Source organism: Lithobates pipiens, unplaced genomic scaffold, assembly GCF_037356315.1.
Source record: "Lithobates pipiens isolate NorthernLeopardFrog02 unplaced genomic scaffold, aLitPip1_a1.2 Scaffold_8, whole genome shotgun sequence".
Taxonomy (NCBI): domain Eukaryota; kingdom Metazoa; phylum Chordata; class Amphibia; order Anura; family Ranidae; genus Lithobates; species Lithobates pipiens.
In genome coordinates this window covers 556,147,146-556,167,117 of record NW_027507903.1, presented here as the reverse complement: position 1 = coordinate 556,167,117, position 19,972 = coordinate 556,147,146, and the positions used below count along the sequence as shown (strand labels likewise).

At 41.3% G+C, this 19,972-nt stretch overlaps 1 protein-coding gene across 1 annotated transcript in view; it reads left to right on the top strand.

Moving 5' to 3' along the window:
- Nucleotides 1-19,972, top strand: part of PLEKHA2 (pleckstrin homology domain containing A2) — a 155,725-nt gene that overhangs the window by 71,110 nt on the left and 64,643 nt on the right. Inside the window, exons 6-7 of the mRNA XM_077469962.1 lie at nt 13,232-13,357; nt 17,378-17,524. Of these exons, the coding sequence (XP_077326088.1) occupies nt 13,232-13,357; nt 17,378-17,524 (273 nt within the window). The remainder of the gene's footprint in view (nt 1-13,231; nt 13,358-17,377; nt 17,525-19,972) is intronic.

Sequence of the window (19,972 nt, the reverse complement as noted above, 5' to 3'; positions counted from 1 at the left end):
TCAGTTATGAAAATGAGGGACATTTACAGTAACAATTCTCCAAACCCAAACTCTGATCCTGTAACTTAGGCTGCTTTCACACTGGGGTGCTGGCGCCATCAGTGGTAAAGCGTCGCTCTTCTTAGCAGCGATTTACCGTTTTTTTTGTTGAAGTTTTTTGCCCGCTAGCGGGGCACTTTTAGCCCCCGCTAGCAGCTGAAAAAGGGTTAAAATGATCCGCAAAGCGGTGCTTTGCTGGCGGTTTGATGGCACTGCCCATTCATTTCAATGGCCAGGAGCGGTGGAGGAGCGGTGTATACATGCCTCCTTCACCACTCCAAAGATGCTGCTTGCAGGAGTTTTTTTAACGTCCTGCCAGTGCATCGCCTCAGTGTGAAAGCAACTCGAGCTTTCACACTGAGACAGCAGGGGAGCCGTTTTTCAGGCGCTTTACTTGCACTATTTTTAGCCCAAAAGTGCCTGAAAAACACCTCAGTGTAAAAGGGGGCTAAAGCCGCGTACACGAGATCGAATTTTCCCGACGGGAAATGTGTGATGACAGGCTGTTGGCGGAAAATCTGACCGTGTGTACGCCCCATCGGACAATTGTTGTCGGATTTTCGGCAGACAAATGTTGGATCACAGGTCTTAAAAATTTCCGCTGTCGGCTTTTCCAAGCGTGTGTACGCAAGTCCAAAATACAAACACATGCTCGGAAGCAAGGACGAGCCGGAAGCAGTCGATCTTGTAAACTAACGTTCGTAATGGAGAACTAACATTCGTGACATGGCAAATTATGAAATCTGGAAATGCAGCGCACATTCTCTTCTTCGTAATGGGATAATAATGAAGCTGCTTTGCTGGTGATACTGATGGAGTTATTGCAAACAAATTTTCAAATACTTTTTTTTTCTAGTGATATCAAGAATAATATTATTATGTTTTTTTTTTTTTTTTTATTTGGGCAAGTTACCACAACACCATTATCCCGTAGTTTTTAAGATCAAAGAAACAACTGTTGGTGTCCCTTGTCAATTTTAGATTGTATTTTTTTAAATGTAACTGCCTACTCCCAAACTGTCATTTGAAGTAAAACACATAGCCAAATATTATTCTACACATTTTTTTTATTGTGCATTAAAAAAAGAAAAAAAAAAAAAAAATAGACATGCTATCTGCCAATAGAACTTAACCAAAAAGTGCATTCTATGCATCCAAAAATATAGAAAAAATGACATATCAAATAATTATTCAACCAAAAAATAAAATAAAAGCCTCATGCATGTGCCCTGCTTCTTAATATAGGGGGTCAACAATGCCAAGAGTTGGTGAAAGCAGGGGTCCGCTTTCAAATCATTATTCAACGAGAAAAATAATGTCAAAGCAATAACTCCAAGGCCAATAATAAATAACGCGTTTATCTCCTCTGATTCTGCAACATGGCTTGTTTGATGAACCGCTATTTAGAAATTAACTGAAAAGTGCAAAATGTTAATCACGAGCTAAAAAGCGCAAAATGAAAAGAGCGAAATGAAAAGTACGAATCAACACTCACTAAACTTCTACTAAAATAAAATTAGCAGAAGGAGCCCAACGGTGGCGCTAAAGAGCTGAAAAACAATGTAGTACGTCACTACGTTCGTACTTGTTGGCTGACAATTCCTGCCATTTGTATACAAGACAAGTTTGGGCCAACGCCCTTTGGACAAAAGTCCATGGTTTTGTTAGCCAACAATCCGATCATGTATTCAAGGCTTTAGGGAAAAATTGGCAACCATGGTGTAGACATCAAAAGATGTATCCAACCATAAAATTTAGCGTGAGCTTGGGTGCCAAGCCTTTGATGTATACCAAGCAGGTTTTTTCAGTCTTTGGATGAACTTATGTCAACCATTGTTCGAGAAAATTCCCTGGAAATGCCACAGGCTAGAAGCAGAACACTTGTATATTTCTAGGAATAGGTGGAAGATTAATGTATTGATTGTATTCTGTAAAGTGTCCAGACTGTAATAGGGTTGATTTATAAAAACTGTAGAAAGAAAAATTTGTACAAATTGACATGTTGAATGCCAGTGCCTATGGCTGCCATTCAGAATTCTCATTTATCTAAAAGGTAAAACATAATAGTTTTCAATTGACAACGACTTTGCTATCTGCTCTTTTCTCCATTGTTATTAAAAATTGAATGAATCAATCAATCTCAATGTCCCCAGCAAGAGCAAGCAAAGGACAGACACCTGTTAATCAACAAACTTACAAATCTAACGTTTTTTGTTCATGGTGGAAACGCACGGTAATGCTCCAGTGAGCAGCACTTCCTCTACCGAACTCTCAAGATATCATACATTACCAGAGCAGCTGCTGTTTTGTTTGGTAATGTTGTGCACCAATGAGCAGCAGAAACAAATTGTCAAAGTATAACGGTAACAAACCGTCTATCACCATTTCCCTCCCACTTAGTTGTCATGGTCAGATTTTTTTTCCTTCAGATAAATTGGTGTAGGAAGTACAAAGTCTAGATAAGTAATAGCTAACAAGGCCTGGATATTATTCAACAGAATAGAATGGATTTTAATACAAAACAAGACGCAAGTTTAACAAAAAAAGTACAAAAAAGCAAAGCTCAAAGGGAAACTACATTTGGGTTTGTGTCAGTTTTATATTTTTTATTAGGTTTATATATTTTGAAACTAATGTTTAAATTTGAGATAGTATCCAATATTGAGAGTTTTCATTTCCCTGAACTTTTAGCAAGTATTGCAAAAATGTTTCAAACTGTAGCCATTTTGGAGAAATGCATTGCAGAGTCAATAAGGAAGGCACAATTAAGGTGGATTTTAGGAGTGCATGGTTCCTAAAGCCTCGTACACATGATCGAAATGTTGGCCAACAAAACCGTGGACTTTTGTCCAAAGGGTGTTTTGTAGTTAGTAAGGTTGAATAAAGACACCAGTCCATCCAGTTCAACCTGAGTGAGCGTCTACAATTGTCCCTATCCCTGTACACTGCACACCTATATCGGTCCCTACCCTCAAGGAGCCCACAATCCAAGGTCCCCATTCATATACTAGGACCAATTTTGGACAGAAGCCAATTAGCCTACCTGCATGTCTTTGGAGTGTGGGAGGTACCAGAGTACCCGGAGGAAACCCATGCAGGCACAGGGAGAACATGCAAACTCCAGGCAGGTAGTGTCGTAGTTGGGATTGGAACCAGCAACCATTCTTACTGCTAGGCGAGAGTGCTAACCACTACACCACTGTGCCGCCCACAGTAAGTTAAGTTGGGGATTGGCCCAAACTTATCTTGCATACAAACAGCACACAATTGTTGGCCAACAAATATGAACATAGTAACGTACTACGTGGTTTTTCAGCTCTTTAGCGCCACCCTTTGGGCTCCTTCTGCTAATTTCATGTTAGTAAAAGTCTGATGACCGTGAGTTTGTGCTTTTCATTTCATGCTTTTCAGTTAGTTTCTGAACGCCAGTTCATCAACCAGACATGTTTTGGAATGGGAGGAGATAACGTGTTATTTATTATTGGTCTTGGAGCTTTTGCTTTGACCCAAGTCCAGTCCAGGAACAGGAGGAGGAGGAATTCTTGGACCAAAAATTGGTTGCTTTATTAATCGTGACCAATTATGTCATATGCCTTTGCTGTGGGAGCTCCAGGAGAATAGTCCAGATGTTTTTCGGAATTATCTCTGGATGACGGACCCCTGCTTTCACCAACTCTTGGCATTGTTGACCCCTATATTAAGAACTAGGACACATGCATGAGGCTTTTATTTTATTTTTTGGTTGAATAATAATGATTTGATTTGTTATATTTTCTATATTTTTGGATGCATAGATGGTACTTTTTGGTTAAGTTCTATTGGCAGATAGCATGTTAAATTGTGTTTTCTTTTTTTAATGTACAATAAAAAAAATTGTGGAGAATTATACTTGGCTATGTGTTTTACTTTAAATGACAGTTTGGGAGTAGGCAGTTACATTTAAATAAATACAATGTAAAGTTGACAAGGGACACCAACATAGTTGTATCTTTGATCTTAAAAACTATGGGATAATGGTATTGTGGTAGTTTGCCCAAAAAAGAAAATGAAAAAAAAAGCATAATAATATTATTCTTGATATCACTAGAAAATAAAAGCCTTTGAATATTAGTTTGCAATAATTCCATCAGTATCACCAGCAATGTAGCTTCATTATTATCCCATTAAAGAAAAAGAGAATGTGCGCTGCATTTCGAGATTTCATAATTTGCCACGTCACGAATGCTAATTCTCCATTACGAGCGTTCATTTACAAGACCAACCGCTTCTGGCTCGTCCTTGCTTCCAAGCATGTGTGTTTGTACTTTGAACTTTTGTCTGACAGACTTGTGTACACACGCTTGGAAGATACGACAACAGACATTTGCCCATGGAAATTTTAAAACCTGCCATCCAACATTTGTCCGCGGAAAATCTGTCACATGGAGCGTACAAGCGGTCGAATTTTCCGCCAACAGCCGGTCATCACACATTTCCTGTCAGAAAATCTGATCGTATGTACGCGGCTTTAGGGTTATGAAAGCTCATTTTACCTATCCTGGAAATGTTCTTGTGCCAAAGAATAGTTGTTTATTAGGCCGCGTACACACGGGCGGACTGTTCGCCCAACTTTGTCCGCTGAACAGTGTTTCAGCGGACAGTCCGCTCGTGTGTGGGCTTCAGCGGACAGTTTCAGCGGACAGTCTGACGAACAAAGTTTTTCGGAATTCCCGTAAGACAGTCCGCTGAAACTTGGTTTGAGCGGACAGTCCGCTCGTGTGTAGGCTTGTTCGACAAACTAAGTCTTGCGCATGCTCAGAAAGAATTTACACGGCGAAGGTTGCATTGCAGTGTATTGGACGTCGTTTTTCTAGTCCCGTCGTACGTGCCGTTCACGTCATCGCGCACGCTTTCAGCGGACTGTTCGTTCATCGTGTGTGGTCAAGTCCGCTCATGCAAATTTTGAGTGGACTGTTTGTCGGATTGTTTGACAAACTAAGTTGGGCGAACAGTCCGCCCGTGTGTACGCGGCCTTAGGCCGCGTACACACGCGGGGACTGTTCGCTCAACTTTGTCCGCTGAACAGTGTTTGGTCCGCTCGTGTGTGGGCTTTCAGCGGACAGTTTCAGCGGACAGTCTGCTGAACAAAGTTTTTCGGAAATTCCGAAAAACTGTCCGCTGAAACTTTGTTTCAGCGAACAGTCCCCTCGTGTGTAGGCTTGTTCGTCAAACTAAGTTCCGCGCATGCTCAGAAAGGATTTACACGCCGAAGTTTGCATTGCAGTGTATAGGACGTCGTATTTTTCGTCCCGTCGTACGTGCCGTTCACGTCATCGCGCACGGTTTCAGCGGACTGTTCGTTCGTCGTGTGTGGGCAAGTCCGTCCATGCTAATTTTGAGCGGACTGTCCGCTGAAACTGTTTGACGGACAAAGTTGGGCGAACAGTCCCCGCGTGTGTACGCGGCCTTAGAGTAATTATTATTATTTTAATGAAAATAAAAAGCAGACAGCAAAAAAAAAAAAAGACATATTTTAAAACAAAGTAACAATGAAATACACAACAGAGAGCTGGGAACAATGTAATTCAAAAGTGTGCAGCACAGGAAGTTATCAGCTTGCAAGATTTCTGTATGGAACAACAGGAATTGTTTTTTGCATTGATCTAAGGCCCCTTTCACACATGCGGAAGGTTTGTCCATTTTTCATCCAACCGTTCACAAATGAAAAATGGACATCAATGCATCTCTGTGGAAAATCAGATATAAACGGACGATCATCCTTTCATATTTCCGTCCGTCAACATCTGTTTTTTGAAACGGATCAAAGCCATATTTTTCTTCCATTCAAAAAACTGAACGGATGAAAAACATGTAAATGGACAAACAGTCAGTTTTTGCATGAAAAAATGGCTCTGGGACTTGATGTAAAAATGGAGGAAAAACGGATGAAAAACTGATGAAAAACTATTTCATCCGTTTTTTTCTTTAAGAAAAAAACGTGGCTGAACTGATGAAAGGAACGATCCACATGTGTGGAAGGGTCCAAACAGATTAACCAGTTCCGGACCACCCACCGCATATACACTGCGACACGTGAATTTGTGCATGTGTTTTTGGGTGCGCTTGCACCCGCTCCTGCTGTGATTTGACACGGGGGAGCCAATCATCAGGTCCGGCGGCTGTGATGGCCGCCACGACCCACTGATCATTCACAGGAGAAACGGATCAACCGCCTGCCTGTGTAAAAAAGGCAGGCAGAGGATCTGTCTGGAAGGGAAAGAGAGATCTTGTGATTCAGAAAAGCTGAATCACGGATCTCTCTTTTCCCTCAGTGTGACACTGCCCCACACAGTTAGTAAGCACCTCCCTAGGGAGCATTTAACCCTTTGATCGCCCCTGGTGTTAACCCCTTCCCTGCCAGTGTCATTTGTACAGTAATCAGTGCATTTATATAGCACTGATCATTGTATTGGTGTCACTGGTCCACAAAAAGTGTCACTCAGTGTCAGATTTGTCCACTGCAATGTCACAGTAAAAATCGCAGATCACCGCCATTACTAGGAAAAACAATAAAAAGTCCTTAAATCTATCCCCTATTTTTTAGATGCTAACCAATCAACATACGCTTATTGGGATTTTTTTTTACAAAAACATGTAGCAGAATACATATTGGCCTAAATTTATGAAGAATTTTTTTTTTTTTTGGGAATGTTTTATAGCAGAAAGTAAAAAATGTTTTTTTTATTTAAAATTGTCGGACTTTTTTTTTATAGCACAAAAAATAAAGATTGCAGAGGCGATCAAATACCACCAAAATAAATTTCTATTTGTGGGGAAAAAAAGGACATAATTTTTAGTTGGGGTAAAGCGTCGCACGACCGCGCAATAGTCAGTTAAAGCAACGCAGTGCCTTATCACAAAAAAATGGCCTGGTCAGGAAGTGGATAAAACCTCCCGGAGCTGAGGTTGTTAAAAAATGCTTTCCAAGGTATATTTAACAGCCCAAAAGGAATGAAATAAAAGTGTATGTTTAGAGTTTACCTATGCTTTAAGGATGAGAGCTGTTGATCATAGAAAACATTGGTGTATCTAGGACTTTACCATACCGATTTCTTTTTTTCAGTTAATATTAGAGAAAACCAGTGGTGAAAATTGCACCAGGGTGTTGATTTGATTTGTATTTTCCATAGCACTCTTTTGATGATGCTCCCATTGCGGGTTATCTGTAAATGCATGAAAATCTGCCTCTTGCCTATGAACTCTTCACAGTCTTCATGTCTTTGCTCTGAATGTTGTATTAATAGGTGACCCTCTTTTCCATCTCAGAAGGTTGAAAGATCAATCATAAGCATAGAAAGCAAGATATTGATAAACAATCTTCCTTTTTCATCTTCCGACATTTTCTAGCAAGCACCATTATGTTGTCAATAGACATTTTTATTCTCAGGCTTTGTCTGACAATGAACAAACTCTCTCAAATATTCTGAATGACCATTTGTTTGCTCTTCCAAGCACATGTATACTAGTCAGATTGCCATCCATATAAGGTTGAAGTCCCCTTCCATGCTTCTCTGTGACTACCTTACCTGTACTGTTTCTCAAGTATTTACATTGCTATGCATATTATATGCTATACTGCTATGTAGTATGTCAAGGACACAATTAGTAAAATATTTCCTTCCGTTTCCAATTATAGTCAATGTGGTGGGTGATTTTGGTATTAGTATTAGTATTTAGTATTAGCCCTGCCCTCTTCCAGTACGGGCATGTTTCACTTCCTTGGTTGGAACCTTGACAGGCAAAACATGTTAGGGCTCATGTTGACAACTTTTCCCACCCACCCTTACCTGACTTTAAATGTTTTGGTAACTACATTGAGGAAGTGCTTGTATCTTGTACTGTCTGCAAGTTCCTGGTGCTCCTTTATCTTGATCCCTGTGGTACCCCTTGGCTCTTAAACCTAGGCTATACACAATGCCTCAATGCCCAGGTTTAGTCCTAGCCCTGCACCCTTCCAGCAAGGACAAAGTTCGCTGGAGGCTACCAGCTACCTACAAGCCACATTGCATTACAGCTCTGACAGATGGGTTAATTTTTTCACCAAAATACGGATCCATCTGTTATGCATTCCTGAGCTTTACACCTATACTGTGAATGCAGAATTGAGTTGTTTTTGTATTACCATTGGCATTTTGTGCTACACATAGCAGGAATTGTGCTCCTGGGATATTCCCAATTTAACACATGCTTAAACCTTTGTTGTGGTACTGCTTGCACCTATACAACTATACAACCATATTACCCCCCCCCCCCAAAACGACCCCCCCATGTTGACGGCATATGTCCTGGTATGGTTCAGAAGGGGGAGTGGCACTCGCTCAGCCCCTCCTTTTCTGGCCTGCCAGGCTGCATGCTCGGATAAGGGTCTTGTATGGATTATGCTGTTATTTTCCGAATTTTTCATTACCAGCATTCTTTTGTTTACATTTCAGCTCTCAGTGGGTAGTTCCGCTGACAGCTGATGAGTCATCGGTTGTTAAGGATGCGGCAGACGGCTTTCTGGCCCGCTCCTTAACAACCAGCTATTCTTCACGCAGAATTCTAATTGGTCGATTATTTTTCAAAACATACGAATTTGAATCATTCTGAATATTTAGAATCGTTAGAAAACAAATCTACAAAACGAAACGTATGACATTTTCAACAAAGTTCTTTACTATTTCATTTGGAGATTTGCACAATTGTCTGATTTTTTTTTTGTGTTGCTTTAAAGTGATGTTTTATTGACATTCTGTGTTCCAAGATCTAAATTAGTTTTGTATCTTTGTTATGTAAGCAATAAAACTATGTGGAGAGACAACATTGGCCTGTCATAGTTGGGAATGGTGTGAGTAAGAAGTGGTAATTTTGTGTATTTATATGTGGGAGGTAGACAGGCTGCAGGGCATATGTCCTTTCTGCATTATATTCAGATAGAGTTAATTATTCTGTGAGAATTGGGCAGACGTCCAGAATTGTGTAACTGTTGTCTGGTTGGAGCTCAGTCACTGGTGATTAACACATTCGTGTGTAAATGTAGCTGAAGAAGCAAGAACATGTGCCAAGGGCAGATTCACTCAGCTTATTTTCCAGGCAGTGGAGTCGGTATTTTATTCCCGTACCCTCTGACCCGCTGCTGCAACTGCCCATTGTGTTACTATCTTCAAATTGCCTTCTGTTGATTCATCCTACAAAGGGCAGAAGGGGATTTCAATATACCTCACACTACAATGTAAAATTGACTACTCACTCCGCTGTTTCAATAATTTAATACATTTTATGATGTAACAAAAATGCCTGACACATTGGCATTTTCAGGGAAACAAATCACCATTTATGTGTTTAGAGCTGAAGTTTAGGTATGGCAAATTTTCCATAGCTACATTGGTCCAGCTTGGACCAATGTAAGTATGTATGTTTCATACCTGACTGATGCCTGTGAAAGATGGAAATCACTGTAGTAAACACCGCTACTACAGTGATTGCTGCTAGTATCCAGGTCTCATGCTGAAACAAATTGATTTCTACCTCATCTAATCAGAGAACATTTTGCATTTTAGGCTAGGTTTCCACTAGTGCGACTTTTCATGCGATTTGGGCCTGAATGAGTACCGTTCATATCTGTGCGACTTCAAGACGCAGCAACTTCAAAGTAGTCCCTACAGTACTTTGGTCCCACTTTGATGCGACTTGAGGTTCATAGACCTCAAGAATACACAGGCATTGCTTCAAGTCGCAGTCAAAAACCGCAGTAAAAAATTGTGGCAAAATCGCTGGATTTTGGAATAGTGGAAACATAGCCTTACTGAGAAAATGCAAAGTGTTGCAAGAAAAAAAAATACATGAAAAAAAAACAAGAAAAGGGATAGGAAAGGTGGAAGCAACAGTGAAAGAAAAGACTCAACATGGGGACACTAACGGTCCCTCTTTGATCTAAGGGTGAGAATAGGTGTGGAAAGGAGTAGAGTTCGGGTATTGGTAATGTCTGTTGTGTGACTGCACATTTCTCGACTTGCATCCATACCTTTTACTCATCTGATCTCTTACTACATTTAGCTTTTTCTGTTCTTCTTCAAACAAAGGATGCTACATTTTCCTTTGAAAAACATAATTTATACCAGGGGTGTCCAAACTACGGCCCTCCAGCTGTTGCAGAACTACACATCCCATGAGGCATTTATACAGTATGTACTATATATATATATATATATATATATATATATATATATATATATATATATATATGTGTGTGTGTGTGTGTTTGTGCATATTAAAGGTTTAGAGAGCACTATCATACAGATTAAAAAATATATATATCCTACACCAAATGTGTCAAATTTAATTTAATCATGGGCGCATCAGCATTATGGTTGCCCTCAACAAGAAGGTTGTATCTGTAATGCCGCATATGCATAACCAGACATTCCAGCAGAAAATGTCCGATGGTCTTCCTGACGGACTTTCGACAGAGTTACGACGGACTTCCAAACGAATGGACTTGCCCACACATGAACTGACTAAAGTCTGTTCGAAAGTCTGTTCGTTTTGAACTTGATGACATATGACGGGACTAGAAAAGGAAGTTCAATAGCCAGTAGCCAATAGCTGCCCTTGCGTTGTATTTGGTCCGTCAGACCAGCATACAGACGAATGGTTTTCCCGATAGGAGGTGAGTTCGTTGGATAGATTTGAAACATGTTCTATTTCTAGGTCCGTCTGAATTTTTTAAAGAGAAACGATCGGATTATCCCACACACGATTGGAATATCCGACGGAATTTTTCCGTCAGACCTATTCTGCTGGAAAGTCCGGTCGTGTGTACGCGGCATTAGACTATAAGAATGTATCTACTTGTTACAAATAATTATTTGATCCCCTGCAGATTTTGAAAGTTTACCCACTTACAAAGAAATTAAGGGTCTATCATTTTTTTCATAGGTGTATTTTAAATGCTAGAGACATAATATCAACCAATAGTCCAGAAAAAAACATATGATAAAAATGTTATAAATTGAGTTGCAGTTCAATGATTAAAATAAGTATTTGATCCCCAAGCAAAACATGACTTGGTACTTGGTAGAGAAACCCTTGTTGGCAAGCACAGAGGTAAGACATTTCTTGTAGTTGGCTAACAAGTTTGCATACATTTTCTTAAGGTTCCTTGAGCTCCCTCCATACATTTTCTAAAGGATTAAGGTCTGGAGACTAGCTAGGCCACTCCATGGCCTTAATGTGCTTCTTCTTGAGCCACTCCTTTGTTGCCTTGGCAGTATATTTTGGGTCATTGTCATGCTGGAAGATCCATCTTCAGTGTTCTGGCTGAGGGAAGAATGTTCTCATCCATGATTTTACAATACATGGCCCTGTCCATTGCCCCCTCAATGCAGCAAAGTCAGGCCTGTACCTTTAGCAGAGAACAGCCCCAAAGCATAATTTTTCCAGCTTCATGTTTGACTGTAGGGATGGTGTTCTTAGGGTCATAGTCAGCATTTTTCTTCCTCAAAACACGGCGAGTCAAGTTCATGCCAAAGAGCTCAATTTTGGTCTCATCTGACCACAGCACTTTCTCCCAATCCTTCTTTAGATATTTAGATATTCCTTGGAAAACTTCAGATGGGCCTGCACATGTGACTTTTTGAAGAGAGGGACCTTACGGGGACTGCAGAATTTCAATCCATGGTGGCTTATTGTATTACCAATGGTTTGTTTGACTGTGGTCCCAACTTCTTTGAGGTCATTCACAATCTCCTCCCATGTAGTTCTGGGCTGATCCCTCACTTTTCTCATGGTCATGATCGAGGGCAATTGATGGCTATTTTGTATTTATTCCATTTGCGAATAATCACTTCAACAGTTGTCTCCTCACCAAGCTTCTTACTAATGGTCTTGTAGCCCATTCCAGCCTTGTACAGGTCTACAAACTTGTCCTTGACGTCCTTTGACAGCTCTTTGGTCTTGCCCATGATGGTGAGGTTTGAATAGAAAAAAATAAATTTTTGTGAACAGGTGTCCTTTATACACCGGTCGAGTTGTAATTTGGAGCACTTGTGTACATGGGTGCCAGAATTATTGTTGCTTGGTAGGGGATCTTACTTTACTCATTGAACTGCAACTCAATGTATAACATTTGTATCTTGTTATTTTTTCTGGATTTTTGGTTGATTTTCTGTCTCTATCATTTAAAATAAACCTATGATAAAAGTTATAGACCCTTCATTTCTTTGTAAGTGGGCAGAATTGCAAAATCTGCAGAGGATCAAATTAATTATTTTCCCCACTGTATAATATTAAATAATTGCTTATACTTTTGATTATTACTGGTTTTAGTAATAATGCAAGACTTAAGCTGTGAAGGGCAGTGTGTAGACCGGCTCGGGGCCCACTCATACTACTGTAGTAGATTATGTAAGTCTGAAAAGGAGGGTCACACACCACTGGTATTATCCACAAGAAACTGGTTCTGCCATGGTGTTCTGTCTGAGCAGTCTCCAATAAAGTTTCTTGTGGATGATACCAGCAGTGTGCGACCCTCCTTTTCAACTAACATAGAATTGTATTATTCCCATAATAATAATCACCCTGCTTACTATAGTCATCAAGAGCAGATGCCCCCCCCCCCCTTCAAGAGTCCTCTACCTTCCTTTACATTAAAGTGCACCCCCTTTGTGCTGCTGCTGGGAAGAAGCTGGGGATAGAGCTGGGAAGCAGGGTCTGGAGGAGGACCAGAGGTGGGAGGGAATCAGTTACCAGAGTCTGCTGAATGCTGGGACCAGAGAAGGCAGAGACCAGGGGGTGCTGCAGGTGCACAGAGAGACACAAGATCTGTAGATGGAGCTCTGTCCTCCTCCCTGCTGCCAGCTGCTGAAACAGGGCAGAAAAAAGCCTCTCTGTGACTACATGGAGATGTGTAGGATCCGGCAGAGGAGTTCTGTCCTCCTCTCTGCTGCTGACTGCTGAAACAAGATGGGGTGAAAACGAGGGGCTTCCCGCAGCTGCAGAAGAGGTGCGAGGGTCACACAAAATGGCCTGGAGGGGTGAATTTGGCCCACAGGCCTTGTGTTTGACACGTGTCCTACACTAATGACAATTTGTTAAAGCACTGCAGGTAATGATCACTTTCCCCGATGAATGCACAATATATTTATATAAACCTGGATTATTCTCTTTTTTTCAGGTACCTCGACCGGATTGCACTCCATTGTCTGAGACAGGATCTACAGGCCCTGCAGAAAAAAATACACCAGTCCCATACAAGATGGAAATAATTGGTGGAGTGGTCGTGCAAACACCTCTGAACCAGGTTGGTCATATATGTACACACACAGAAATACACCTGCAAAGCACAGTGGTGTGTCATTCTGGTTCTCCTGTACTCTAGTCAATGATCTTTCATATTTTATGGAAACTGCAATAACTAGACATTGGCAATGGACTACGTAGCCACTACAATCTTGAACATCTTTTGGGCAAGTCGAAAGCTCTGGTCGCATGACGAAGAAATCTGTGCATGTATGCCATTCTACAACATTTATTTTCTCCTCTACGTGACACAGAAGATCAACATGCATGATTGTGGGCTCCTCATTGTTGAATGTAACACAGTAGGACTCAGCAGGAGGAAGGGGGTGTTGGGGTGTGTCAGACCACACAGAGGGTAGCTCATACTGCCAAGCATAGGAGTTTTCTGTTATGATGAGGGTAGGCTTACAAAAATAAAAATAAGACAATTATCACTTCCTAATTTGAGCCACCCTGATTTGATTTGCATAATTTTCTCATACGTTACTACTTGGAATTAAGTGCTGTTGTAGTTAAAAAAATTGAGCTGCAGTCTTATTGTGGCATGGGATAAAGCAGTGGTACCCAAACTACAGACTGTTGCTTTAAAATGGCCCCTAGGGCAATATTCATCTCTGGTATGAACGATTCCATTCACTTACCCCAACTATTCCTCCCACTGACACCATTGCTGTGGCACTGTTCCTCCCACTGACACCAACAATGGGACACTGTTCCTCCCACTGACACCAACAATGGGACACTCTTCCTCCCACTGACACCAACAATGGGACACTCTTCCTCCCACGATACCAATGACACAAAAAATATTCCTTCCACTGGTACCAGTGATAGGCCACCTTTCCTTCCACTGACATCAACAATGGGGCACTATTCCTCACATCGACACCGATGATGGAATATTATTTGTCCCTTTGACATCAATGATGAGGCACTGTTTTTTCCACTGAAACCATGATCATTGTATGAGAGATGTACTATAATTCCCAAACTGCCTGACCAATCCTTGCTACAGCCCCCATACCATTTCCCATTAATAGAGACCACACAAAGTTGGAGTAAATGTTCGCTGTAGCAGCCCCTTTATTAATCAATAAATTTAAATGAACATAACTATAAACATCTGATATTCGTGTTGGTCTTTGCAGGCACTCCACATACCATCTGTTTAATAATAATGCACTGCGGTACCTTTTATATATGACAATAGGTCTCTAGCCGACATACAGGCTCGGAGACAACCAACTGACCGTAGTGCACCCGTTAACCAAATTCCAGCAAAACCACCATTAGCTGGAATACCACCATTGAGACCCATACCACCGATGGGTCCCAAACTAAAATACCAACACCCGCCACCTACAACAACATCCTGAGTACACACTGATCTGTGGATCTGCTGACCACTGAGTTTTTTACTCCTACTGACCACAATTTGGACCCCATACTCTGCATCCAGTGTAGCCTATATCTACAGTGTATTCTGTGGTATATTGTTTCTAAAACACGTCAGGCGGTGTACACAGTATCTAATACAGTGTGTACGGTTTCTACTACACCTCTGGGGGTGTACACAGTACACAATACAGTTCAGCCGTAGTACAGTTTCTACTACTTTTTTGCTGGTGTACTCAGTATCTAATACAGTGTGTACAGTTTCTACTACACTTCTGGTGGTGTGCACAATACAGTGGAGCCATAGTACAGTTTCCAATCCAGTGCAGGCGGTGTACACAGTATCTAATACAGTGTGTACAGTTTCTACTACACCTCTGGTGGTATAAACAGTATACAATAGAGTGCAACCATTGTATAGTTGCTAATACAGTGCAGGCGGTATATACAGTATCTAATACAGTGTGTGCAGTTTCTAATACTCTTCAGGCGGTGTACACAGTATCTAATGCAGTGTAGTGTTGCAAAACAAAAAATACATAATTTCTAGAAGGCCAGCAAGGAGAGGCAGACACTCACAGGCCACTAAAAGAGGACAAGCAGCCTCTGTGTCTACAGTCAATAGTGGTGGTAGTGGACATGGTGCATCCTCTGCAGGTGGTCGTGGGTCACGCTTGTCCTTTTTTTCTTCTGCTGGCCTGTGTTATTGAGCCAGAACATGCAGAAGAGTTGGTGGAGTGGATAACAAAACTGTTTTCATCCTCCTTATCCTCTGTCACCCAAGTTTAGAGTAGTTTGCCTTCCAATGCAGCTGCCAAAGTGGCCTATTCCCCCGGCTCCTTGTCCACAGTCACTCCCTCTTTAACCCCACCATCATGCACGGAGGAGTCCCCAGAATTCATCTGTATTCATATATGGACATTTTTCATTGAATATTATTTTTCCTATGTCGATTTTTTATATTTATTATTTGAGCTTACTGTATATGCAGCGCTGTCACATTCATTTTATTATAATACAAAAATGTTAACATCATATCAGTGATCATTAACATATGGTCTGCCCGATTTTTTTCTGCTCCTAAGCTATCCTTATTTTTAGTGCATTTATTGTGTTGCTCCATACAATTCCTGTTCTTCCAATGTGTCCCTGGAAGGTCAAAAGGTTGGACACCTCTGCTATTAGGCATGTACTGGCCATCAAGTCTACCGGAAGTTTCCCTGTGGGCTGATGGCTCAGTGGGCTGGTCAGGTGCAGTCCTGGAGCCGCTTTTCTGACAGTGAGTGATCGCAATTTCATTCCTGTCAGGAGGAGCAGCTGCCGTCACTTGCTGGAGAGAGCATTAGGCTTTCTGCTCCCTCCAGCCTGCAGGGGGAGATAGACAGCCAGCAGACATTCCTTCCTCTCTCCCCTTGTCACTTGTAACTTATCACATGACTGGAGAGAGGAAAGAGAAGCTGCCTTCAAAACTGTGAGTACACATGGGAGGGGGAGGAGAGGGAGGACACACTGATGTGAAGGGGATTGCTGATGGGGACACTCTGATGTGAAGGGGGCTGCTGATGGGGACACACTGTTGTGAAGGGGGCTGCTGATGGGGACACACTGTTGTGAAGGGGGCTGCTGATGGGGACACACTGATATGAAGGGGGACGCTGTTGGGGACACTGATGTAGGGGGGGGGCACTGTTGGGATCACTCTGATATAAGGGGGGTGCTGATGGAGACACTCAAAATTAAAGTGGTTGTACACCCTGTAGAACCATTTTTACCTACAGGTAAGCCTATATTAAGGCTTACCGGTTGGTGCTGGAAATATCTCCTAAACCTCCACGGTTTAGGAGATATTTACAAAAAAAGCCATGCACTGATTACTACAGTGCATGCCGCGATGTCTATGGTGCATGCGCACTTTAGAAAGGGCACATCGTGCCGTTTCTAATAGGGGTCATGCCGTGATGCATAGTAGCCCATTATGCTTTACCTTTTCATGGAAATAAAGAGGAAGTAAAACCCACCAGGGTTTACTTCATCTTTAAAGTGGGCCGGTCACAAAGTCCAGGGCCAAATTTTTGTCCCAGTCCAGCCCTGCCTGCTATATAGCATTCTCCTTTGCTCCTCCCCTAGCAACTACATAAAAGTTTATGCAGGGAGAGGAAGGAATGGTGGAGGAGCTGGACCAGCACAGATAGTAATTAGAGACTACCAGAAGAAGACAGCTATGATGTGCAAGGAAGCGGAAGGGGACTGTGCTAGGCAATTGGCTCTTACTGAAGTAGTTAGATTTTCTTGCAAATTTGGAGGCACATTGCAAGTAAATAAAAAAATATTTATAAAGAAAAACACTAAGTAAAATATTTAAAATGTATCTGTGCTTTTGCTCATAATTTTTAAATTGGTGACAGAGTCTGTTTAAGATGAACCCAAGCAACAAAATATCAAACAAGATCTTAAAATCTCAGCATCACACTTGCAATGGGGCTCGACCTATGAAGTCATCAAAACTTTGCCCGTTGTGTGCTATTGTATTGCCCCTTAAGTGCTTCTATAATATTGGAGAAGGACATACCATCCAGAGTTTGCTAATCTTCATGCCAAATAGTAACTGTTGACGTTTGTTTTTCAGAATGGAGGTGAGTGTCCCGAAGTCAAGCCAACTGAATTGGTCCCTCATGTGTCTCTCCAGCCCACTCAGAGCTACATACCTGTGAATAAACATATGCCTTCGCACTCTGTTCTAAAGAGCGGCTATTGCGTCAAGCAAGGAAATATGGTAAGAAGCGATCGTGCTGTCCACTCAGTGTTAGCTTGGTGGTATTTGTCTGCACATGATTTCCACAGCTGTAATTTTACTTTCAAGGTTTTCATTTCCATGCAATGCAGCTGTGTATTCAACAAAAATGTATTTCCTGAGATATACTGATCTAACCTTAAAATGTGGCTCCAGCCAAACAGCTGTGTACTGTTGAAATGTATATATACGCAAAGAGTTGTTTTATCTGCCAAACGATTGCAAAAGAGTACACATACTTTTGTGATTCATTCATCTCTGTTCTGCTATAGGGTGTAGAACAAAAGGAATAAGACAATGCGGTTCAGTTCAATGCCATTGCCACCTGCCTGAGTTCTTCTATCCTACCAACAAGCGTTCTACCCATCAACTTACAGTGGGATGTAAACTCAAAGACTGGGGATAAGCGAAATTAAAAGTTTTCGCATTCTCAAAATGCCAGTAAAAATTAGGCAACTAGTCAATAAGGAACTAAAAATGTAAGGTGTTTTTTTAATGGCGCAATAAGCTTTAAATTGCTCCTGATTATTATGAAAGTTTCCTGCACCAAAAAAGCCCCTTGTTAGCCTTAACATGTTTTTTTTTCACAGATATCGAAATCAGTGAAAAAAGGAAAAAAATGCAAAGCAAAAATAGGAAAATAGTGATCAAATATATAAAAAATAGGATAACGAACACAAATAAAAAGAACACTAAAGTAAAAATGTATCAACCAACATAAATACAACAGCACATCTACAAATTACATTACAAAAAATAAACTCAGTGAGTGGAAACAAGAGTTTCAGGTTTAGACAAATTTTGCAGATGGTGAAATAGGTACTTTTGAGACAAAATGCATTGAAATGAAAATTCTGTTATTTTGTACTAAAGGCAGTGTGATACTGGCCAGTGGCTAAAATGTAACTGGTACCTTTCTTACTTGAATTTGCTCCCTCACTGGCTGAACCACTGCAGAGTCTCAATCGCTGACGAGTGAGTTGTGACAGAGGTACACATTACAGCAAGGGAGTTACTAGAACCTTCAGGGCCTGAATGCAAGAAACCCTGAAGGCCCCCCTGACTGCCAGCCAAAACCCCACATGGTGGTGGAATGCCAGGGCTCGGTCGCAGGTGCGACCTTTGCGACCCTGGTAGTTACGCCACTGGTATCAGTCGTTTTTTTTTTTTGAACAATTTTTTTACCATTTTATCTTATTTATTAATTTTTTATTATTTATATACAATTTCTTTAGGAGCCTGTTGGGGGACTTTGGTGAAGAGTTTAGGGGTCTAAACAGACCTCTGTTTCATCTTTGAGACAGGCAAAGGAGACTGAGGACAAAGCCCTCAATCTTCTCTGCAGCCTCAGCAACACAGAATGAATGGACAGGAAAAGCTCTGTACACACACAGTTTACCATGCCTCGGTTATGAATGAACAGAGGCAATGATCGGTATGGATTACTGACTCAATTCATTAAAACAAGGCATGGGCTGGTAAATGACACATTGTGTCTTTCCTATCCAGGTGTACAGGGGACTGCACAGGCCCCCTGGAGCATGGGGCTGGGTCACAGTTGCGACCCCTGCATGTGCACCCTGCCTTATAGGTTTGGCCAATGAACAAGTAGCACTGTAGCCTTTCTAAGCCTCCCCTCCCCAGAGGAAGCCTCAAAATAATTTTCAGGTCTCAAGGAACCTTTGCTTAAACCGATTCATTAGAGCTCAGTAGGAAGAATACCCCTTACATTGGTGGCCAGTGAGAAGAATGCCCCTTATATTGCTGGTCATTGGTAAGAATATCCCTTACATTGGTGGCCAGTGGAAGGAATTCACATTGGTGGTCAGTGAGAAGAATGCTACTTACATTGGTGGGCAGTGGGAAGAAAACGCCTTACACTGGTGGGCAGTGGGAAGAATGCCCCTTGCATTGGTGGCCAGTTGGAAGAATACCCTTTACAATGAAACAAAAGTGAAGGCAGTGACGAAAGTGTTATTTTTTGTTTTTGTTTGTTTTTTTCGTTAACTTTTTTTGTCTGAATATAGATGTTTGTCCAAAGAATGTTTGAAGCCATTTACTGTTGACTGGCTCATTACCTCTGCTGGAAATTTATTCTAAACATCAACTATCCTTTCAGTAAAATAATATTTTCTGAGATTAGTTTTGAACTTCCCTCAAGTTAGTTTGAGGTCATGTTGTATTTATGCCTTTGTGCTATATGTGTAACCTGTTGGAACAGATGTAGGATTTTTTTCATTCTGGAGATCAGAATAAGCCCAATGAGTGGCCTTGCTCCCTGGAACCTTTGTACAGCATAATAATAAATATGTTATAGTTCATACTCAGTCTTTAAAGCGGTAGTAAAGTGTGGAAAAAAAAAGACCCCCTGCAAGTTAATGTCATGACGTGCTAGTATGCATTGCATACCAGCACATTATAAGAGATTTA